This window comes from Dipodomys merriami, unplaced genomic scaffold, assembly GCF_024711535.1.
Source record: "Dipodomys merriami isolate MVZ:Mamm:240054 unplaced genomic scaffold, mDipMer1.0.p SCAF_2, whole genome shotgun sequence".
Taxonomy (NCBI): Eukaryota; Metazoa; Chordata; class Mammalia; order Rodentia; family Heteromyidae; genus Dipodomys; species Dipodomys merriami.
Window position 1 is genome coordinate 44,516,226 of NW_027203381.1, and position 25,920 is coordinate 44,542,145.

General features: G+C 37.1%; 1 protein-coding gene across 18 annotated transcripts in view; it reads right to left on the reverse strand.

Moving 5' to 3' along the window:
• Positions 1–25,920, reverse strand: part of Dlgap1 (DLG associated protein 1) — an 882,629-nt gene that overhangs the window by 163,905 nt on the left and 692,804 nt on the right. For all 18 annotated transcript variants that reach the window (XM_070029510.1, XM_070029508.1, XM_070029507.1 and 15 more), the window contains one exon: positions 8,859–9,036. In XM_070029510.1, the coding sequence (XP_069885611.1) occupies positions 8,859–9,036 (178 nt within the window). The remainder of the gene's footprint in view (positions 1–8,858; positions 9,037–25,920) is intronic.

Sequence of the window (25,920 nt, forward strand, 5' to 3'; positions counted from 1 at the left end):
GAATGAAGGAAAAGAAATAGTGGAGGAAACCTTAACAAGGAATGTGAATCTGAGTTAAAGATTTCATCATAAATGATTCTTTTTGTAAAGTAAATTATATAGTATAGGTACGCACACATCATTTATTCGATTTTCTCCTTTTGATTGACGTGCAAACATTGTGAGGAACTAGTAAAATGTTTATCCCTGTCTGGATTACTAATATTAAACCTGAGGCTATGTATAACCTCCTTGATTTCATTTTTTAAAATTTTTTAATTTTTATTTTTTATTGTGAAAATACTGTACAGAGGGGTTACAATTACATGGGCAAGATAATAAGTACATTTCTTTTTTTTTCTTTTCTTTTTTTTTTATTTTTTTATTGTAAAGATACTATACAGAGGGTTACAGTTACATGAGTGAGGTAATGAGTACACTTCCTCTTGAACATTGTTACCCCCTCCATTGTTTTCCCCTACCATCCCCTCCCTCCCTCCCTTCCCCAAGGTTCTTTTTTTTTTTTTTGATTGTGATTAAGTGATTACTTAATTTCCGGAAATTCACAGTATTGTGGAATAATGATGCTCATTTAAAGTCACAAGTTCATTCTAACTTTCCTGGAGCAAATTGTCTATCACAGTCTGTAATATATAACGATGCTCATATGTTATATGTGATCAGCAGCATGGGGATATTTAGTAGAGGTTCAACCAGATGAGTGGGAGTTAAGTCCTGTTAGTTTTGTCATATCACCTAACATTTTGGATTCATCATCCACTTATCAGGGAGACCATGTACTGTTTGTCTCTTCGTTCTTGGCTTACCTCGCTCAACATGATTCCTTCTAGCTCCATCCATTTCCCTGCAAATGCCATTATTTTGTCATTTCTAATGGCTGCATAATATTCCATTGTGTATAGATACCACAATTTTTGGATCCATTCATCTGTGGTGGGGCATCTAGGTTGTTTCCATATCCTAGCTATTGCGAACAGTGCTGCAATAAACATGGAGGTGCACGTGTCCTTGTATATTGGTTCCTGTTGTTCAGGGTAGATGCCTAGAAGTGGTATGACTGGGTCGTAAGGGAGGTCAATCTTTAGCTTTCTAAGGACCCTCCAGACTGCTTTCCAAAGTGGTTGTATGAGTGTACATTCCCACCAGCAGTGTAATAGCGTTCCTCGTTCTCCACATCCCCTCCAGCATTTGTCGTTGGCTGATTTGTGGATGTGGGACATTCTGACTGGGGTAAGGTGGTATCTCAGGGTTGTCTTTATTTGCATTTCCTTCACCACCAGGGATGATGAACATTTCCTCATGTGTTTCTTTGCCATTTTTATTTCTTCATTTGAGAAGTCCCTTTTTAGTTCCCTTGCCCATTTAGTAATTGGTTTGTTGGGTTTGGGAGGGATTAGTTTCTTGAGTTCCCTGTATATACAGGATGTTAACCCCTTGTCTGATATATTGCTGGTAAATATTTTTTCCCAATTAGTTGGTTGTCTTTCTAGCTTGGTTGCGATAGCTTTAGCTGTGCAGAAGCTTTTTATTTTAAGGTAGTCCCATTTGTCGAGTCTCTCTCCAATTTGTTGTGACCCTGGGACTCTGTTCAGGAAGTTCCTTCCTGTGCCTATTAGTTCAAGTGTCTCTCCTACTCTGTCCTGCAGTAGTTTCAGAGATTCAGGTTTAATGTTAAGGTCTTTAATCCATTTTGAGTTGATGTTGGTGCATGGTGATAGGCTGGGGTCCACTTTTAGTTTTCTGCATGTGGCTGCCCAGTTTTCCCAGCACCAGCGGTTGAAGAGGCTGTGTTTCTTCCATTGTATGTCTTTGGCTCCTTTGTCGAATATCAGCTGGCTGTAGGCCTGTGGATTTATTTCTGGATCTTCTATTCTGTTCCATTGGTCTTCGGGTCTGTTTTTGTGCCAGTACCATGCTGTCTTTGTTATTATAGCTCTGTAGTAGAGTTTGAAGTTCGGCATGGATAGCCCTCCCATATTGTCTTTATCCCCTAGAATTGTTTTGGCTATTCTAGGTCTTTTGTTGTTCCATATGAATTTTTGGACTGTTTTCTGTATTTCAGTGATGTATGTCATTGGGATTTTAATAGGAATTGCGTTGAATTTGTATATTAGTTTTGGAAGTATTACCATCTTTACTATATTAAGTCGGCCTATCCAGGAGCATGGGAGGTCTTTCCATTTCCTAGTGTCTTCTGCAATTTCTTTCTTTAACTTTTTATAGTTCTCATTAAATAGTTCTTTTACATCTTTGGTTAGGTTAATTCCTAAATATTTTATTTTTCGGGAGGTTATTGTGAATGGGGTTGCTCCCTTTATTTCCCTCTCTTCCTGTACATTATCAGTGTATAGGAAGGCAACTGATTTTTGTGGGTTTATTTTGTATCCTGCTATTTTGCCGAAGTGATTTATGATTTCTAAGAGTTTGGGGATGGAGTTTTTGGGATCGTGGAGGTATAGTATCATGTCGTCTGCAAAAAGGGATAGTTTAACTTCTTCTTTCCCTATGCGGATCCCTTTAATGTCTTTTTCTTGCCTTATTGCCCTGGCTAAGGGTTCTAGGACTATATTGAAGAGGAGTGGAGACAGTGGGCATCCTTGCCTTGTTCCTGATTTTAGGAGAATTGGTTGTAGCTTTTCCCCATTAAGTATAATATTGGCTATTGGTCTGTCATAAATGGCTTTTATTGTTTTTAGAAATGTTCCTTCTATTCCTATTTTCTCCAGAGCTTTTAGCATGAATGAATGTTGAATTTTGTCAAAGGCCTTTTCTGCATCTGTAGCGATAATCATGTGATTCTTGACCTTGGCTCTGTTGATATGTTGGATTACATTTATTGACTTACGTATGTTAGACCATCCCTGTGTCTCTGGGATGAAGCCTACCTGGTCATAGTGAATTTTTTTTTTATGTGTTTCTGGATTCTGTTAGCTAGAATCTTGTTAAGGATCTTTGCATCTGTGTTCATCAAGGAGATTGGCCTGTAATTCTCCTTTTTGGTTGGGTCTTTGCCTGGTTTGGGGATGAGTGTGATATTGGCTTCGTAGAATGAGTTTGGGATAGCTCCTTCCTTCTCTGTTTCTCTGAAGAGAATAAGTACATTTCTTATCAAGCATTGTAACCTCCTCCTTTGTTTCCCCTTCCCATCCCTTCCCATCCTCCCCCCGCCCCCCTTAATTTCATTTTTATAAACCTTAAATCTTAAGTGTAATTCTGAAAGTTGTTTGCTTTTCACTTACTAATCAAGGTTAAACATATTCTTAACAGGATTGTTCTTACACAGATATAGAAAACCAAATGAGACAAATCTATTACTTAACAAATCCCAGTAAGAAAAATGCCAGTGAAAACACCATCAGGATCAATAAGTAGAAAATTTTCAGGCATCCCTAGTAGCCATTTACATGACCATCTTAATCACAACTCTCATCTCCAATGGTAAGTGCTATCTCTACAATTTATTCCAAACTCCACTGCATTTTTCATAGGTTTTTAAAATCATCCAAATATGCATAAAATTAGTCTTATCCAGTCTGATATCCTTTAATGTACTTTTTTTTTTTTGTCGGTAGTGGATCTTGAACTCTGGGCCTGGGCACTGTCCTCAGTTCTTCAGCTGAAGACTAGTGCTCTACCACTTGAACTGCAGCGTCACTTCCAGTTTTCTGGTGGTTAATTGGAGATAAGAGTCTCACGGGCATTCCTACCTGGGCTGGCTTTGAACTGTGATCCTCAGATCTCAGCCTCTTGAATAGCTAAGATTACAGGGGTAAGCCATCGGTGCCTGGCCTTTAATGTACTTTTAAGCTTCCTTTCTCCCTTTCTTGCTCCCTCCCTCTCTCTTCTTCCCTTCCTCTACTTTTTCCTTCCTATGTTTTTGAGATAGAGTCTTTTTGTTCAGGCTGTCCTCAAAATTTCACTCCTCTTACTGCAACCTCCTGCATGCTCAGATCACAAGTGTGTACCCTTAGGCCCCAGAACAAACATTTCTTCATATTGCATTTAAAATTTTGAGGAATCTGGATCACTTGGCCCCCAGAGCCTCCCACAGTTTATATTTTGTTGACTTCCTACTAATGATGAAACTTGATAAGTGCTTCTATTTTTCATATTTCCTAAAAACTTTAAGTTGTGTTTTTAACCTGACCTGACCCAGGTTCAATCCTTCTGGCATGACTAGAGGTCATGTGTGCTTTTCATCAAAGAGCACATTATGTCTGGCTTGTCTCTTTTTTATGTTCAAATCTGTTCATTCATTGAGGGTAGAAAAATGGCAATATTTAGTCTTATAACTTTTACAATTACTAGTGGGAATATTTTAATAAATGTTTTCTCTTTTACATTATCTGGTAGTTTAGTTCATACAGAAATGGAAGAATTAAAGGCTTTATTTCTATTCTTTTCAGTTAAATTTTTGAAATAATAAGTTTATTCTCTTTTATCTTCAGCTAATTTTTTTCTTTTGCCAGTCCTAGGGCTTGAACTTGGACCTGGGTTCTGTCCCTGAGCTTTTTATTCTCAAGGCTAGTGCCTTACCACTTGAGCTACAGTGCCACTTCTGGCTTTTCTGAGTAGTTTATTGGTGAGAAGAGTCTCCTGGCCTTTCCTGCCTGGGCTGCTGGCTTTGAACGGGTGATCCTTAGATCTCAGCTTCCTCAGTAGCTACAATTACAGGTATGAGCCACTGGCACCCAGCTTTTTCAACTCATTTTTTAAAGATACAAAAATAAATTTAAAATAGTTTTTGATCGTTGTTATAGTCTGGATAAGTGTCTCTAAAGGCCCTCGTGTTAAAGGTTTGGTCACCAGTCGTGGTGCTACTAGAAGTTGGTAGAACCTTTAAGAGGCATGGAGTAAGTGGAAGGAAAGGGTTAAAGGGGATACAATATTGGGTCTTCACTTCTTTCTAGTCAACCATGAGGTGAGCAGCTTCTTCTGCCACATGCAAACCACATGATATTTCTCCTCCCTACAGGCCTCAAAGCAACAGGTCTATTGGCTGTGGGCTGGAACTGAAACTGTGAGCCAAAATAAGCCTTTCTTCCTTTAGGTTGTTTATCTCAGGTATTTGTTAAAGCAGTGGGAAACGGATGACCACGATGGTTTTAAATCCAGTTCAACTATTACTCTGAATGAACTCAAATTTGTCCTATCTTTGCCAGTGGAAGCTTCTTAAATTGGCTATTGAATCTTCTTGACATGAAATTAGTAGTCTTGAATAGTATTCTTGATACCATACATGTATTCACTCCCCTCCTTTGTTTTGCTGTTCCCTCCTCACCTCTCTTCCAGACACATATGTTTTTTAAAATTTAATTTTTAATATCTTTTGTTGTTTTGTGTTACTGTTCAGGTTTTGAATCCATTTGCACTTATTTTTACATAGAATGAGTGGGAATTTAATATTATATGTACTGTATAATAAAAAATTTGCTTAACCTTTCACAGCTACACTTTCCTAATCTGTACACTTTCCTAATCTGTACAATAGTAGCTACCTCATAGACATGCTGTAAGAACAAAAACTAATAATGTAACAATGTATTTGTGACTTTAAGCATCACTATCCCACAACACTGAAATTTGTGAAATTATGTAATCACTTAATCATAATAAAGAATTTGCAAAAAAAGGGACAAAAGGCACAGAAAACAAAAACAGTGACAAAGGAGAAAAGAAAACAAAAACAAACGAATTAACAAAAAACCCTGTTTGTTTCCATTTCTTGGAGTTCATTTAGATAAATATCATTTTATATGATCATATGCACAAAAATGTATATTTTATTCATAGACTGGTGGTAGGCACTGAGTGTGAAAGATGGGGACAAACAAGCCAAAATTATACCAGAATGAGGCTCCAACTCTTTCCTGGGGTTGGATGATGGGTATCACTGGAAAACACTAAGATCGGTAGGTATGCATGGGTATGGAGATTCTTTTGTAGGAAATAGATGACAGCTTGGAATACTTGTTAAAATGTGAGTTCCCAGACCCTATTCTTAGCAGCTCTCTATAGTCTTGGATCCACAGTGTTTTTTGGTATGTAAATTTTGGATCTTGTTGACAACTGTCATCACAGGGAAGTTCCACTTAACATCTGGCTACTTATACCTTACAAGTGTTTTAAGAGTTAGTAGTAAGAGCTGGTAGTAAAGCAGTTGGCCAAGTAACTGACCCAATGAGTTACTAATACTGGATGTTACAGTTAATTCAGAGTGTTTTTGTGATGGTCATGTATTCAGTGCCCATATTGAATCTTTATGCTCAGTTGTGTGAACCAGTTCTATTTATTTACTTACTTATTTATTTATTTACATATATATATATATATATTTTTTGGGGGGGTCCGGTCATGGGGCCTGAACTCTGGGCCTGGGCGCTGTCCCTCATCTCTTCAGCTCAAGGCTAGTGCTCTACCACTTGAGCCACAGCGCCACTTCCGACTTTTTTCTTTTTTCTTTTGTGGTGCTGAGGAATGGAACCCAGGGCCTCAGGCATGCAAGGCAAACACTCTACCACTAAGCCACGTTCCCAGCCCATATGTATTTACTTATTTTTAAGCATTATTTCCTTTCTTCTTTATTTTATAGGAACATATGTTTTTTTTTAAATACACAAAACATGGCCAGGGGACTAATTTCTGGATATATGAAGTTGAAATTGTTTTGGTTTACTAGTTAAGATAACATTTGTGTCCAGGTGCAGTGGCTCATTTTTTCCCTTTTTAATTAAAAAGGTTTTATTGTAAAGGTGATGCACATAGGGGTTACAGTTTCACGTCTGATAATGAGTATGTTTTTTTTTAACAGTTTCACCTTTTCTCTTGTTTTCTCCCCCTCCGCCCCCTCCCTCAAGTTGGAAAGTTCATTTCCAACATAGTGTCTAGAAAATACCACTGCTGAATTGGTTCACCCTTTGTCCCACTGTTTCTGTGATTCCCCTTCCCCTCCCCAAATTGGATAAACTTACATACAAGATAAAGTGTACAAAAACCAAAAACAGTGACAGAAGGAATACATCAAAGAAAAAAGAAAGACAAAGGAACTGCAAACAGTACAATAGTAATAATTTTAAAAACACTCTTGTGGGGCTGGGAAGGGCGTTCAGTGGTAGAGTTCTTGCCTTGCATGCATGAGCCCCTGGGTTCAATTCCTTAGCACCACATAAGCAGAAAAAGCTGGAAGTGGCTCTGTGGCTCGAGTGGTAGAGCACTCACCTTGAGCTGAAGAGCTGAGGGACACTGCCCAGGCCTAGAGTTTAGGACCCACGACTGACAAAACACACACACACACACACACACACACACACACATACACACACACCCTTAAAAAAAACAAAAACCCCTCTTGCTTCAATTTCTTGTAGTTCATTTTGATAAGCATCATTTTATATGATCATATCCACATAGCTATTGATCCCTTACGATCTTCTTCTAAGGATTTCTGCCTTTACTATCACTGTGTGAATGTTTAAGATTGCTGTTTAATTAACCATTTCCAAGTGTAATTAATTGTCTTTTACTGTCCATTGGATTTACTTGTAGATTTAGAGGCACACTCTAATTATTACAAATGAGAGAAATCAAGCAGCTTATGTTTCTTTGGGCTTAGCTTAGTATAATTTTATCCAAGTTTTTCGATTTCCTAACAAATGTAGCAATGCCGTTTTTTCTGATGGAAGCACAGAATTCCATTGTGTATATTTACCACATTTTCTTGATCCATTCATCTGTTGAGGGGCATCTGGGTTTGTTCCATACCTTAGCTGTAGTAAATAATGCTGCAATAAACATGGTTGTGCTGGTGGTTCTGGTGTAGCCTGGTTTGTGGTCAATTAGATAGATGCCCAGGAATGGGATTGCTGGGACATAGGGAAGGTCTATGTTTAGTCTTTTGAGGAGCCTCCATACTGCTTTCAAGAGTGGTTAAACATGTTTACATTCCTACCAATAGTATAGTAATATTTCCTTTTAGCCAGCATCAGTTATTGTTAATTTTCTTGATATTGGCATTATCACTGAGTGAGGTGGAATCTCAATGTTGTTTTGATTTGCATTTCTTTTTTGGCCAGTGATCTCAAACATTTCTTCATGTGTCTATTGCCCATTCTTATTTCTTTTTTGGAGAAATCTCTCTTTAAGTTAGTCTTTAGCTCATTGATTAATTGGGTTGGTTCTTTGAGGTTTTTTTTTTTTTTTTGGATTTACCTTTTTGAGCTCTAAGTATATTTTAGATATGAGGCCCTTGTCTGATGCATAGCTAGTAAAGATATTTTCCTATTCTGTGGGCTTTCTGCTTATCTTGCTAGCTATGCCCTTTGCCATGCAGAAACTCTGCAGTTTGATGTAATCCCCTTTATCTGGTCTTTGATTTATTGTGATTCAGGATCTTTACTTAGAAAGTGTGAACCAGTTTTTAACGGTAAGATTCTACCTCTTTACCAAGATGTACCATTCCTTAAGATCCATTGTACCCAAGTCCTGCTTTGTTAACTTGCCTAATACTCTATAACTTTTATGATTAGACACTGCCTTGCAATCTATATTGTGCATTTATCTTCTAAGCATCTTTATAACTGATTCTTCATCCATCAACTTCCTGACCAATTTGCTGGTACCAATTGCTGATGACTTTCTAAGGATCTTCACGTTGTACCTCCTCCATCTGCAGAGGGTACTTCCCCTTGTAGGAGCATACTGTGGCTGAACACATGGTACACCCCTTGCAGGACTGGATTGAGTCTAGTCCATCAGTGATTTACCTGGGGATTGGCAACCTACCCACTTTTCCAATCTCAGTTTTCACTAAGCCCCTGTATTTACTAACTCATGGCCACAGTTGATCTGGTGTGGATTACCTGGCTAATGGTGCTCATGGCTCGCATGTAGCTCTCATTCCTGGAGCGGAACTTCGGTGATGTGAGCAAGCCTGCAGGGTCAAGGCTGTCTAGACTTCGGTTGATGGAGACTTCACTTACTGCCCTCAGGTAACTGTGACTCCGGATCTGGAGTTTGGGTGAGTGTTCACTGGAGATCCTGGAAGAGAACAATGGAAAGTCATGTAGTCATATTCCAAAGTGCAGGCAGTAATAAGATGCGGCACTATTGTCATTAATGAGGCACCTAAATACCAAGGCAGATAATATAGATGTCCAATAGTATTTCAGAAGAAATATATGTTTTTAGGTTTGCATTTTGTTTCCCTTCTTAAATTTTAATTAAAAAATTTAAATTGACATAATAATTGTACGTGCTCTTGGGGTATAGTGTAATATTCCAACGCATATATACAAAGTGTAAATGCCAAGGATGCATGATCCATCATCTCAGACCTCTCTTGTTTTTCAATTTGTCTTAATTAAAAAGAATATATTACCACCACCACCACCACCACTACTACTACTACTACAGGCTCTTGCCTGTAATCATGTTTACTCAGGAGACTGAGATCTGATGATCAAGGTTCAAAGCCAATCCAGGCAGATAAATCTGAAAGACTTATTTCCAATTAACCAGCAGGATGTTGAATTTGAGACGTGGCTAAAGTAGTGCCAGCTTTGAGTGAAAAAGCTAAGCAGGGGTGGGAGCCTTGAGTACAAGTCCCACTTACCTTCCCCTACACATACACAAGGAAAAAAAAGATAAAGGTATTCTATAAAACCAGAGAGTTCACTTTGCTTCATTTAAAAATGAACTCAATTTGACTGTGGTCATGACACTTATAAAAATCATGCTCCTAAACATTTATAGCTAAAACTAAAAGGCTTTGATTCTTGGGCTTCAATGTAGAAAATAGTACTATGGTCAGGGACAGAACTCAGTTGTTAGTTTTAGTGATTCAATCACAATGTGTTTTGTTAATCATCTTCTAACTTTTTTTTTTTTTTTTACAACATCCTGCTGTACATACCTTTCTAAACATGTAACTTTTTTTTCTCCAAATATTTCTTTATTGAGGTTAAGTGATTACATGAATTTCAAAGTACAAAGTGGCACAGTTATCCTTAGCTAAAGTCACAAATACATTTTAACTTTCACAATGAAAATCATCATTATCTTAATCTACAAAGCTTACGAACTCTATGAACTAAGGAAAAGGAAAGAAGTAAAATTTAGGAAAAAAGAAAATGGCAGGAAACATAACATGTCTCTCTATAATAACCATAAACATTAATGGACTCAATACACCATTCAAAAGAAAAAGAACTGCAAAGTGCATCAGAAAACAAGATTCATCCATTTGTTGTCTCCAAGAGACCCATCTCACAGCCAAAGATAAAAACAAACTCCAAGTGAAGTGATGAAGGAAGATCTACCATGCAAATGCTCCCAGCAAGAAGGCACGGGTCGCCATTTTGATATCTGACAGAATAGACTTCATTAAAATCTCATTAAAAGACAAAGAAGGCCATTACATATTAATACAGGGAAAAATACATGAAGAGGACATCACAACCATCAATTTATATTCACCAAAAAAAGTGGAGCATCTAAATACATTAAACAAATACTCTCAGACCTACAGAATATGATAGATCCAAATACAACAGTAGTGGGAGACTTTAATACCCCACTCTCACCAAAGGACAGGTCAACCAACCAGAGGATAACCAAAGAAGCCTTTGAACTCAGTGACACCATATCTCAAATGGACTTAACAGACATCTACAGAGTTTTCCACCCAACTACAACCCAGTACACATTCTTCTCAGCAGCCCATGGAACTTTCTCTGAGATGGAGCATATAGTTCACACAAGGTATTTAAGCACATACAAGAAGATTGACATAATCCCTTGTGCTCTATCTGACCACAGTGGAATCAAACTAGTTCTCAACAATAAAGCATAGTGCAGAAATTACTCAAATACGTGGAAGTTGAACAGTGTGCTACTGAATAACACCTGGATCACAGAACAAATTAAGAAATTAGTAAATTCCTACAACTGAATGAAAATGAAAATACATCACAATGGAACCTCTGGAACACAGAAAAAAACAGTTCTGGAGGGGTAAGCAAGTTCATTGCTCTGAGTGTACACATCAAGAAAACAGAAACAGCTCAAGTAAATAATCTCATGATGCAACTAAAACTGCTAGAAAAGCAAGAAAAAATTGAGCCTAAAGTTAGTAGACAGAGGGAGATAACCAAAATAAGGGCTGAAATTAATGAGAGATATAAAAAAATATAAATAAAATTAATAAAATGAAAAGCTGTGTTTTTGAAAAAAACTGATAAAATTGACAGCCCTCTTGCAAGATTAACAAACAAAAAAAAAAAGAAGAGAGGAGGTGTTACAATTGTTTATCTTCTCTTATTCTTCTATTTTCTTTCCTTGGACAACTCATCTACTCAATGGCTTCTACCATTAAGTTTTCATTAACTCCTCCCACATTGTTTCTATTCCATAGTTCTTAAAACTCAACATTAATCTTTCACCTCACTGCTGGGTATTTCTACCAGATGCTTCTCATTATGACTCCTACATGACTACATGCAAATTCTCCACTAAACTGCTTTAAAATCAAATTCCACATGGGATGAATGTAACCAAAATCTACCAAGGTGATAAAATCAGAAACGCAGGATGTTCCGAATCTAGTGATAATTTCACTTTTTCATTCTTGCTTCCTATATACATGCAAAGCTGGATTTATCCTTCCTGAATACTTCTTTATTACTTGTTTAGTTTAGGTTTCATCTTGATTCTCCTAAAGAGGCTCCCTGCTCTCAATCCTGCTAGTTATGGTCACATTCTCCTTACACTGATTCCATGATTCCTCTTTTGAGGGGGATGTGTATATGTGTGTATGGGTGTCCATGCGGGTGTGTGTGGGTGCACTAATACTAAAGCAGATTCGAACTGGCAGAAAAATCAATAAGCCTTAAGAAAGGCCAAGAGAGCTCATGTAATATGAAGAACAGAAAGGAAAAAGAATGAAGAATCCCAAACAAATCCTCATATACTAGTGGAAGGCCATTAGATACACAGTTTACAATGATAGGTACAAAAGGAGAAGATAAAGAAACAACATTGACCAGAAATATTTTAAGTAAATAATGGTCAAAATCTCACCAAAATTGGTGAAAACTTTACGTATTTAACATGGTTAACAACTGTAAGTATGATAAGATAATATTGAACCATACCCAAGTAAAAACATTTTAGAAGTCCAAAGTGAAATCATGGAATTAGAAAGAGAAAAATGGCTCATCATATACAACAAAAACTTGATAAGATTCACAGCTGCCTCTCACTGTATGCCATAGAAGCCAGAAGGCCCTGTGAAGAAGTATTCCCAGTGCCGAAGGAAAAAGGTGGTGAACTAGTGATTGATAACAACAAAACCATTTTTTAAAAAGGAGAAATTAAATCATTCCCAGATGAAAGACTGGGAGGTCTTCTCTGAATAAATGCTATAGTAAATCCTTTAGAATAAAAAGAAACAACACCAGAGAGCAACCTGTATATGTGAAAGAAAAGCTAGAGCACTGGCAAAGATAATTGCATAGGTAAATGTTTAAAGAAAGTACAAAGATATTTTTTGAAATTGTTCTTAAACAATGAATGAATTAATTTAAAAACTGTGATGATATTTCCAAGTACAAAGATGCAACTGTGTAATAAGAACAGAAAAAAGGGATTATTCTAATGAAATTTCTACATATTATTGAAATAATGTTGATATTAATCTAACTTGATTAAGCTAAGGTTTCATGTTGTACACATGAGTGGGTAAAGAAAATGCAGTATATATACATACACACAAACATACTCAAGGAGTTTTATTCAGTCTTAAAGAAGGATGAATTGACATCATTCACAAGAAAATGGATGGAACTTGAAATAATCATGTTAAGAAATAAGTTAGACTCAGAAAGATAAATATTACATGTTTTATATGGTAATCTTGAGTTTTAAACATTTTTTTGAAATTTATGTATTACTACCAGCATGTGGGTGTGTGTACGCATGTGCACACACACACACACACACACACACACACACACACACACACACATTTATTTATTTATTTATTGAAGAGTAGGTATTGTAGTAGAGGGGACACTATTTGTGAAAAGGAAGGGAACCAGTGAGGGGAGGAGGAATTAGAGAGGATAATGAAAGTTAATATGATTTGACCAAAGTGCATTATATACATACATGAAGTCATGATGAAAACTATTAGAAGTATAACATGGATTTATGTTATAATCTCTAGAGCAGCTACTATGAAAAATAATTTTAAAACCACAGTTGTTAAAAAGGTATTTAAGTGGCACATTGAAAAATATAACACTACAAAAGTGATAATGAGGGAACAGAGGGACAAAAGACACACAAGACATGTAGACTATTAAGCTAGGTTTGATGCTATATGCCTGAAATGCCAGCATTTTGGATGCCAGGGTAGGAGGATTTGAAATTTGAGGCCAGCCTGGACTACATTGGAAAACTCTTGTTAAACAACCAAGAAAAAAATAAAGATATATTTGTTTATTTATCTATAGGCTCTGGAGTTTGAATTCAGAGCCTTGCATTTTTTAGATAAGCCCTCTACTATGTGAGCTGTATTTCCAATCCTTTTGCTTTAGTTATGTTTTGGATAGGTTTGTGCTTTTTAATTTATGTTTGCTAAATTTATTTTCACTTGTTTGGTTAATCAACACTTTCCATGTTATTTTTTATTTTTATTATTGGCAAGGTGATGTACAGAGGGGTTACAGTTACACAAGTAAGGTACTAAGTACATTTCTTGTCAAAATTTTTACCCCTTCCCTCATTTTTCTCCTACTTTCCCTATCCCCCCAATCCCCTCCCAAGTTGTACAGATCATTTCCAACATAGTGTCTTGTGTATGTCTCTGTTGCATTGGTTTCCCCCCAGTCCTTTGTCTCACCATTCTGTTGTTCCCCTTCCCTTCCCTAATTCAGATAAACGTATATACAATACCAGGGTACCAAAATCAAATACAGTGACAACAGGGGATATACTATAGGGGGGAAGAACATACAAAAGAAGCAAGAAATCACATAGTACATTAAAAACAATAACCACAATAACAACAACAACAACAAAGAAAAACCTCTTGGGTCCATGTCTTTAAGGTTGTGCTTTTCACTTAGGCTAGGTTCAAATTGTGATCCTCTACCTATGCCTTCTGACAGCTGGGATAACAGATATGCCCCACTATGCTTTAAACAGTCATACTAATTTTTCTTTTTGCCCAGGCTTACCTCAAGCTACTGTTCTGCTATTTCTCCCTCCCAAGTAGCTGAAGTTAGAGACCCAAGTTACCATACCTGGTGTAAGAGGTACACTTTAGATTAAAAACTCAAATAAATTGAAAGTGAAGTTATTATAAAACATAAAATGAGTCCAAGCCTCAGTACTGGCACATACAAAAAATTGATAAGAGGGGCTGGGAAGGTGGCTCAGTGGTAGAGCGCTTGCTTTGCATGCCTGAGGCCCTTGATTGGATTTCTCAGCACCACATAAGCAAAAAGAAAAAAGCCGGAAGTGGCACTGTGGCTCAAGTGGTAGAGTGCTAGCCTTGAGCTGAAGAACTGAGGGACAGCGCCCAGGCCCAGAGTTCAGGCCCCATGACCGGACCCCCCCAAAATAAATTGATAAGAGACTAGCAGTTGGAGACTTCAACACTGGACTCCCAATAATAGATAACACAATTTGACAGAAAATCAGCAAGGAGATAAAGATTTGAAAAACACTACAAACATACAGAGCTACTGGACACCTACACATCACTCTGTTGAGCAAAAGAAAATTTTCACCTTTTTTACGGGCACATGGAATATCTTTGAGATAGATGACATATAAAGTCATGAAATGAGCCTGAATAAACTTAAAATGACTGAAATTATACAAGCGACTTCCTGTAATCACAATGAAAATAGATTGGAAATAGTTAACACCAGAAAAGTGAAAAAACCTTCAAGTAATTAGAAATTAAATGATGCATTTCTATAATTGCATTTCTAAAATTGCAATTATAAGCAAATTATAAAATACTTTGAATAGAATATAGATGAAAGCCCAGACTATTAAAGTTTATGGGATGTAGTTAAAGTAGTAGCCACAGAAAAATGAATAGTGTTTACATACTAATATTAGACAAAGAAATGTTCTCAATCAAATCTAAGCTATCAACTTAACAATCATGAGAATGAAGACAATTTAAATTCAATGAAAGCAGAAGGAAGAATATGACAACTATCAGATGAAACAAACTAAACTTATTGTTTTGAACAAAAGTTGGTTCTTTGAAAAATATAAAAGAAGAAAATAAAAGCTGATGACCAAAATCAGAAATGAACAAAAGCAAAATAATCAACTTGTCAAAATTAAAAATATTAAAATTAAATCTAAATTCAATAACTTAAAATGAAAAAATTCTAGAAATAGGCAAAATTTCTAGAGAAACAAAGGAAAATGTGAAAAGAACTGTAACAATGAAATTAAATTTGTGATTAAGAACTCTTCAAACAAAAAAACCTGTCTCAGATCTTCTGCCATATTTATAGGAGAAATAACACTAACACTCCACAAACTCTTCCAGAAAAGACAGGAGGAAGAAATACTTCCAAACTTAATCCTTGGGGCTAGTATTATCCTTACATGAGCTAGACAAAGATACTGCTGAGGTAGAAGGCTACAGAAAATAGACCTCATCAACAAGACACCAAACTGTACAAAACAATAGCATAATGCATTTGACAAGATATAAAAAAGATTTTATGTGATTATCAACTCAGATTGTTTCAGGAATGCAAGGTTGGTTTAAAGTCTAAAAAATTAGTATATGTTAATGGAAGGACCAAAGAAACATACTAATATCAATAAAGTAGACAAATATCTGACAAGATCTAACAAAGACCCAAAAATAAATCTGGAAAAGAATGAACCACTTCAATCTGCTAAGAGAAATCTGTAATAAACCAGCAGGTAATACTGCATTTAATGATGAAAGCCTAAAGACTCTTCCTCCTAAGACTGGGAGGAAAGGAGAGGACTCTTTTAATGACTCCATCTTAACATTATTACTGTAATTCCTAGCTTGATTTCTAGCAATCAAGAAAGAACAAGAAATTAAAGTAACTTTACATGAGAAAATATCTGGCTAATGAAATCTGGATACTAGGTATAAAGTCTTGGCTTGGCTTAACTGCTATTCTTTGAATGACTTTGAAAAAAATGACTTGAAACTCGGGATTCAGTTGTCTATGCTGTAAAATGAGAGAACTCTGACATTTTATGATACTATAATAATGGTAGCTTCAGCTTAAAGTGATTTTCTGGATGCTATTGATTATTATTGGCCAACATATATTTGAATAATACATCAGAATTACAGGTGGCTGGTTTTATTCCAGACACCTTCATTGTTATCCATACAGAGACCTGTTTTATACTTCATTTCTATTGCAACACCATATTGTTCCTTTAAAATTATTTTTCATAGAAGTATAAATTCATAAAGGGATCTATCTAGCTAACTACACAGTTCCATCAGCAGGTTACCCCTTACACATGACGTAGCTTCTAAAGGTGAAGAAATAACTAAAGGAATTGATTCCTATAGATTTCCAGCTATGTTCTGTTTCTTCCTCCATAAATGTTCACCGTGGAGGATATATGTTAGCATTATTTCTGGGAAGCATCGCTATCTGTAGAGACACCAGGGTTCAGGTGAGAGTTGAAGGATTCATCTTCGAAGTTATTTGGTGGTGTAACATTTTATTTGCTCCATCAACTTAGCTCTATAGGAAAAAAGACTTGTTTGGCTGGAGAGCCACAAGCCCAGTGTGTGTAAAACCATATACTAGAAGTTGGGATCATCCATTTCAGTTATAAAGTAGGTTTTATCCAAATTGAAGGCACAACTCTTCACCCTAATCTGCCACAGATAGAGATTATCAACATAAAGTGCAACTTTCCAGTGTTCCAAGAATGCTTGTTTATCATATTTAGATATGTGGAATCCAAATATTATCTCCTCACATTTTATAGGTTATACAACATTGAATATAAAACAAGAAAAATTTCACCATTTATTTATTTGTTCTTCCCCCCATGGTATAACCCCTGTTTTCACTGTAGTTGATTCTGGTGCCCTGCATCTTGTATATACATTTTTCTAATTTGGGGAGGGGAAGGGAAATAACAAAATGCTGAAACAAGGATACAGGTTGACCAATTATAACAATGAGATGTACAAGACACTATGTTGAAATGATCTTTACAATGTGGGGGGGGGGAAGGAAGGAGTTGGGGAGATGGGGAGGGAAGGGATGTAGGGGAAAAACAAAGGAGGGGATAACAATGTTCAAGAGGAAATGTACTCATTACCTTACTCATGTAACTGTACATGTAACCCCTCTGTACAGTATCTTTACAACAAAAATATAATAAAAAACCTTGACATTTATCTATTTATTTATTGTTGGTTGTGAGGCTTGAACTCAGGGCCTGGGCTCTGTCTCTGAGCTCTTTTTTTGTTGAAGGGTACCACTTTACCACTTTGAGTCAAAGTGCCACTTCTAGATTTCTGGTGATTAGTTAAAGATAAAGAGTCTCACAGACCTCCCTGCCCAGGCTGGCTTTGAACTGTACTCCTCAGGTCTCAGCCTCCTGAGTAGCTAGGATTACAGACGTGAGCCACCAGCATCCAGCAAATTTAACCATTTATGTCATTCATGTTATATTATTTATATATATTTATATCATTAGTTAGATGTTTTAGGAAACATTCGATTCCTTGCTCAGACGACTTTTGTTTTTAGGATGACACAAGCATGTAAAACCAATTTTAAGATTATTTATGATATGCTTAGACTAGATGTTCAATGAAGATGCAATGGGAGGGGTAGAAAAAGAAGACACTCATTCAGACTGCAGGCGTTAGGAACAATTTCAGAAGGAAGGTGGCTTTGAGTTGGAGCCTGAATGGTAAAACTGTCACCAGGTAAGATGAGACAGACACAGGCATTTCAGTCTAAGGAACTGTGGGAGCAAAGGTTTGAAGAGAAACAGTAAAGGTCTATGGCCAGGTTGTTGCTGCCAAGGATGCAGATTATACATGGTTGAGCCTGCACAGGTTGGACAGCTATGGAAGTGTGTTATGAATACCTATTGGTCAATCAGTCCCTCTCCCTGCCTCCCTCCTCCCCCCCCCCCCCCCAATAAGCCATAGGATCCCAAGGACAGTGATCATGGCTGGGGTAGTAGGAATACATCTCTGTATTCCCAAAGCTCAGCACAGGCCTGACATATATCAAGCCTCCTCAAATATTGTATAGTGTGTGAGAGGAAAAGGATAAGAGGAAGCTCAGTCCTGTTCAGATCTTGGGATAAGAGGCCCAGCAAAATCTTGATGAATATGTGATAGGAATCAAGGAACCACAGGAGGAGAAGAACAATGAGGGGTTGTAAGGCAGATCCAGATCCAGAGAATGGGCAGTGCCTAAGGGAGGCCCATGGAGCTCTGTCCCTGGCTGATGGAAGGAAGATGGTGATGTCTTTCATCTTATGTAGAATACAGCAGAAAAGAAATAACGTCTTAATACTTGGATGTGACCAGCAGAGTTTTATTGCTGTCTGGCTGAAGACCCAGCAGGGGGTGTGCAAAGACTTCCTTCCAAAGAACCCCACATAGGAAATTTTGGGCTACAGCCCACTTTTATCATCAAGGGAGGTCTATGTGAGGACACGGTGTGCTAGAACTGAACCACAACGGAAGCAGGGTGAAGCTCCTCCCCATCTTTCTTCGGCTTCACGGTGACCAGTTTTTATAGAAATACATGTATTGTCTCCAAATAACTCTTGCAATTACCTTTGCTTTAGTTTGCTTAGGACTAAATTGAACATGAAATCAATTAAAGTCACCTAGAGGGAAATGCTTTGGCAGCAGCTGGCTTTAATACAAGTCATCTCACAGTGAGAAGCTTGTTCTGCAACTTCATAAAGCTTGGACAGTCAATTCAGGTGAATGGATGGGACTGTGGGCGAGGCACTTTTTCTTCTTTAACATAGAGATATGAATACCCACTTTTACCAGGCACTGGTGGCTCTTGCATCTAATTCTAGCTACTCAGGTAGCCGAGATCTGAAGATTGCAGTCTGTGAGATTCTGATCTCCAATTAACTACCAAAAAATCCTGAAAGTGGAGCTGTGTCTCAAGTGGTAGAGCACTAGCCTTGAGCACAAAAGCTCAGGGACAGTGTCCAGGCTCTGAGTTAAAGCTCCAGAACCACCACCACCATTCAAACAACTCCCCTCTCCCCCCGCCCAACCACAAAAAAAACTCCAAAGCAACTCCAAAGCTCAAAAAATAATACCCACTTTGTAGAACTAGTCTAGAGAATTTCTTGTCTATTTCTCATTGTAGGAAAAGAATGATATAAAATATATAATTTTTAACAATTTTTAAATATACAGTTCAGTATTAATTTAAGCACATTAATATGGTTATACAACCATCACTACCTTCAGTGGAAATCTGTTCAACACCAATTCCTTGTTCTTTGATCTCATCTCCTGGCTACCACCACTCTGTATTACTATGAGTTTGATCACTTTAAGTGTCCCATACAAGTGGAATCCCACACATTTCCCCTTTTGTGACTGGCTTGTTCATTTGAGCAATGTTTTCAAGGTCCATCCATATTCATAGGCTGTAATAATATTTCCTTCCACCAAGGCTGAACATTATTCTGTTAAATATACATACACATTTTGTTTATCTGTGAAGCTGTGGATGGACACATGAATTCTTTCCCACCTTTCATTTATTGTGAGTAATAAATATGAAATGTAAAATGTAAAAATAAAACATCTGCATGTGTCCTTGCTTTCAGTTCTTTTGAGTACAATACCCAGAACTAACAATCTCTCCTTAACAAAGGTACTTATTCTTTTCTGTTTCATTTGTTAGCAATTTTACTAACAACAAATACAATGGAAACAAAATATCACTTATTTTCTCCATGAAGAGGCACTCTTGATTGCTGCAAGTTTTAAGAATGCTAAATGATACAGCAGTACTTCAGAGACTATTGTTGCCATGGCTGAAAATAGAATAGCACTTGTATTAGTTGTTAAGTACTGTTTTCCCTTGATATCTGTAGAGAATTGGTCCCAGGACCCCCATAGATACCAAAATCTGTGGATGCTCAAGTCTCCCACATATACCATGGTGTAATATGTGAATGTAACTTATACACATCCTCCCTTGTGCTTTAAATCATCTCTTGGTTATTTATAATAAATGCATAAAATATAAACACTACATCAATAGTTATTCTACTCTACTGTTAGGAAATAATGATAGGAAAAAATCCTGTACATGTCAATATAGACACAATGCTTTTTTGAGTATTTCTGATCTTCAGTTGGTTAAATCCACAGATGCAGAGCCTGTGAACATAAATTACATAAATATGCTAATAAATCTGTGTGTAATATTACAACTGGAGGTATGGCTCAAATGGTAGATCAACAGCCGAGTCAGCAAGCCAAACAAGCCAAATTAATGGTTTAATAAAATTCAAAAAAAGACACTTTGATATAGTATTATTGAAAATATGTTTTATTGCTATGGTTAAGGTATCTAGAAAAATAATTTTATGATCAGTTAGCGATTGCCAAGAGACACTTGGCAGTATTGTCAGTTTGTGACCCAGTAAGAAAAGAAATAATGTTGTTGCTAAGAAAGATGTGAAGAGAATTTGAGTCACAAGGTAGTAAAGAGATCATAATGACAGTTCTTAGGAGAGAATAAAAATAGTGACCCATACACTCTTTGAAGCTAACCACGAGTGTTTCTATCAACTTATAGAACGTCAGGGTAGAGTGATTATATGTACACAGATATAAGTTGATGTGAACAAATCGGAGCTGTTAAGGCCTGGGTAAAAGTATTTTCATACATTTTTCACAAATTGCTTCAAATTCTGACTTCACTTAGGGGGAAAATGCAACCGAGGACAGACACAGTATTCTTTCAATATTGGTTTTATTTTGCTCCTCACAGCCAAATATTCCTGTCTAAACTCGCTACTGGCATGCAAAAGGCCTCAACAAAACTTCTGTGTAACAGTCAGTGGTTGTTTGAACACACTCTCATGTCCTTGCCAACAAGTCTTTCCCTTCTATTGCTCTTGGCTCAATATTTCTAGATTCTTCCTAACTTTGATGACTCTTGTCTAGAGTTGGCCCTATTTGTTAATTTATCTTTAACAGTAGGTCACTGAGACCTACACTATGCCTTTCCAGTGTGGGCTGACAGGTGCAGAACATGGAATGGTTATTACCATCTGTGCTTGTTGGAAAAACCTGCTTAGGTGATACCCAGGAAAGCTGTAGGTTGTTTGGCTTCTAATCATACTCATTTGCTTTCAGTAAACTCCCTTTGGACAACGTTTAGAGCTTCTTTATATCATGTGATTTTTTTCTTTTTTTTTTTTTTGGACAGTCATAGGGCTTGAACTCTGGACCTGGGTGTTGTCCCTCAGCTCTTCAGCTCAAGGCTGGCACTCTACCAGTTGAGCCACAGAGCCACTTTTGGTTTACTGAGTGGTTTGTTGGAGATAAGAGTCTCCTGGCCTTTTCTGCCCAGGCTGGCTTTGAACCATGATCTTGAGTAGCTAGGATTACAGGCATGAGCCACTGGTGCCCAGCTTTTTTTTTTTTTTTTCCTTTTTCCAGTCCTGGAGCTTGAACTCAGGGCCTGAGCACTGTCCCTGAGCTTCTCTTGCTCAAGACTAGTGTTCTACCAGTTAAGCCACAGTGCCACTTCTGGCTTTTTCTGTTTACATGGCACTGAGGATCCGAATCATGTGATGTTAAATCATTGGAAAATATTAATTCTTGTTCCTGTTGAATTGAAACAAAAGAAAAATCTTGTCATCCTTAAGCAGTACCTAAAATATGTCACTCATCACTGACAGTTTTGTGTTGACAACCAACATATGATATGAAAAACATATGGACATGAATGTAAGTATTGTACCTATGGTGTCTTATTTGGTCATCACACTAAAATATGCAAAATTATAACAATCATGTAGTGTTATTCCTATTTTACACGTGAAGAAATTGAGGCTGACTTGTTGTCCACTCAGAATTGAAAGCTAGGTCTATTTAACTTTAGCAGTCTTAGACATTTTGTTCCTTCCCATAAGCATGTCATCTAATTATTCCTAAGACACTGACAAAGATTGGGAAAATCAGTGATATTTATGTTGGCTCAGTCCATTAATAGTGTAGTCTGCTACTTGAGCCACACCTCCAGTCAAGCATTTTGCTGGTTAATAGGAGATAGAGTCCCATAAACTTTTCTGCCCAGGCTGGCTTCAAACTGTAATCTTTCAGGTCTCAACTTACTGAGAATCTAGGATTATAGTTCATGAATCATGAGCTACTGTTGCCTGCCTCTTTGGCTAAAAATCTTTAAAATTTTGATTCAAGCAAGGGTCTTGGCTGTGTGTGTGTGTGTGTGTGTGTGTGTGTGTGTGTGTGTGTGTGTGTGTGTGTGTGTGTGTAGATATTCCTTTCTCCAACATAAACTTCAATCTTTCTCAATTACAAGGTATAATCATGAAACACAGAGCACCTATTTCATGTTCAATGTGTATTTAAGATAATTGTAATGAGACATTTTTTTGACTCAAATTTTAAATTGTTATTTAGGAATATAATCATATTCCTGTTATTTTCATCAGTGAAAAACTTTTATTGTTAAAAATAAGTTCAGTAGGTACTTCTGCTTTTGAGAAGATGGAGTACACCCACATCCTCCTTATTCTGTCTGTGAAGAACAAATAAAAGCTTGAAGTTGTTGGTGAAGAAGTGGAGCACTGAGGTAGAGAGGCTAGTTAGGGACCTTAGAACCAAAGGAACAACATAAAGTTACCAGGAATTGCTTCTTATCTCATATATTCTGGTATTGGAACTGAAGTGCTGCCATCTTAGAGATGCCAACAGATATAGTAGGAAAACAAAGCCCTCAGAGAAGCTGCTGCTCTGACCAAAAGACTAGAAAAGGAACCGCTTAGGAAGACAGGAAACTTTTAGGCAATGTCTCTCTCCAGTTGTACATCACAGCGTAATGGTGAAACAGCCTCCATTTGTATCAGTAAATGCCAAGAGAGGAGCCTAGAGTCCCCTCCCTTCCACAGGGGGTGTAACAAAATACTCATCCCCACCAAAGTGTTAGAGAAGGCCAAGAAAGCTCAGCAATGTTAATGTTCAGCAGAGTTCTGCTCATTGCTACTGCGGAGAAGTAGGTGATCTTGAAGTTGTTGTTGACGATCTTCCACTTCTTACAGAGCTGTTTTCAACAGAGGCCTGGTGAAGAGTGATTGTTTCCCTGGGGATAATTGAACCATGCTCAAAGGAGTGAGAAATGAGGGGTACAGCTGGAATTCGCATCCCTACCAAGACACCATGATGAGCCCCATCTCATCACCCATTTTATGTTGACACCGAGTGGAGACATTAGCAGTGATGCTGAGATGGTATCTCCTTCTCCTTTTCTGGAAGAATGATTTTAAAAGAATGTTTAAAAACAGAATGCCTGCCTAAGTAAAGTGGGTCACAGCAGTCCTCATGTGTCCAGATTTCATGTCAAGATCCCCAAAGATGTAAAATGGATTGAAAAAAGTCACTCAGCACATGTTACCATTGTAATTACAGAAATGCTGCAATGATCTGAGCAGACTTTAAAACAATCATGACAATAATGCTTCAAAGAACAATTGTGAACATACACGAAGCTAATGAGAGCTATAGACAGCCTCATCAAATTCACCAGAAAGTCTTGGTAAATAAATAAAAGATATAAAGAAGAACCAAATACAAAATGTAAAATGGAAGCATAAAACAAGCGAAATAAAAAAAAAAGCTTAGTAAATTGCTTCACCGTCAGAATAGAGGAAAGGAAAATGGAAGCCAGAGAAATAGAAGTCAATATAATCTGAGCAACAGAGAGAAATCAAAATAAAACATAAATAGACCAAAAGAGTAGAGACTCATGGGCCTGGGGGATTGTAATGAAGTCGCTGGCATTTGTGTCGAGAGAATCTTGAAAGGATAATCTGTGTAGAAGGTATGGCTGAAAAGGCATTCGAAGAAATAAAGGCTGCAAATTTATCAAAACTGCCAAAGCAAACTAAGCAACCCCCAAACAGGATGCAAAGCCATCTATGTAAAGTCACTTTGTAGCCAAATTTCTGAAAGCTAAAAAAAAAAGAAAATACCTTGAACATTGTCAAAGAAAAATGATAGCTGTCTATAGGGTGGCAACAGTTGAATGACACAAAATTGTCCCTAGAGACTCCAGAGGTGGGAGGAAGGAAAGTGGTACAGAACTTTTGAAGTGCCGAAGTAGAACTGTTAGCCCCAATTTCTATATCCAGTAAACTATCTTTTAGGACAAACAGGCAGAAGGTATTCTCAGACAAAGGAACACTAAAAGAGTTTCTTACCAGCAAATCTATCTTGATGTAATGCGAAAGGATACTCTCTAAACCGAAAACTAGTGGTTAAAAAAACAGAATCTTGGAGCCTTAAGAAGGAAGAGAGGACATGGTAAGCAAAAAATTAAGTAGGTTTCCCTTCTCCCCGTGAGCTTTTACGCCAGTGATTCATGCCTGAAATCCTAAGCTACTCAGAAGGCTGAGATCTAAGGATTGTGGCTTGAAGCCAGTCCAGACAGGAAAAGCAGTGAGACTCTTATCTTCAGTTAATTGCCAAAAACACCTAAAGTGATGCTGTGGCTCAAGTAGTAGATCACTACCCTTCAGCAGAAAAGCTCAGGGACAGTGCCCAGGACCTGAGTTCAAGTTCCAGGACACCCCCCCCCACACACCCCCACACACAATTTCTGATATGGTTCTATGTGTACACAGAGAAAATATTTAAGGCCATTTCATGATATGTTTGAGGAACAAGAGATATTTGGAGTGTATAGAGATACAGAGTAGTGACAGCTCTATACTTCTCTCAAACTGGTAAAATGATGATGTCTCTGGATAACAAAAACTAAACAAACATAAAACTACTACAAAAAATTATGCCAAGAGCCACACTCAAAATCACCATGCATATAAGAATTAGAATTCTAAAAAATTTCAAATCTCACGTCGGAAAGCAAAAAGCAAAATGAAAACACAGAAAAGTAAACAGAAAATATAAAACCCCTCAACAAACTAGTACTTACACTATATATATACTCACTAAAAGATACAGATTTGCAGAGTAGATTAAAAACTTGATGCCTATGAGGAGCTCCCTTAAAATGTAATGATACAGGAAAGTTGACAATAAAAGGGTGGCAAATACAAGTCGAATAGACATTAATTAAAGCAAAATAAGATTGACTCTATTAATATCTGATAGACTTCAGAGGAAATAAGATGATCAGAAGCAGGGGTACATTACAGAATAATATAATAATAATAATATATCTATCAAAAAGACATAGTAATTCTAACATCATGAAGTATGTTTATGTGAAAAATACTTGATAAGAATAGACAGAGGTGAAGGAAGCAAGAAGTCCATAAATGAACTGCAGACTTCAACAATTGAGGGAACAATTAGGAAGGATACAGGAGAACTCAACAACTCCATCAATAGAATCAAATAAAACCCACAAGCGCACGCCACACAAAAACAGCAGAAATTACGTTCTTTCCCAATGTTTTTTGTCACTTATATCAAGATAGACAATATTCAGGACTATAAAAAAATCCTCAACAAATTAAATAAAATGAAATCACATCTAGTGTATTCTTCAACCACAAGGGAATAATGGGAAATCAATAACAGAAAGATAACAAGAACATCTCTAAACACATGGAAGTTAAATAAAACAAAGCCAAATAAGCCATGGATCAAAG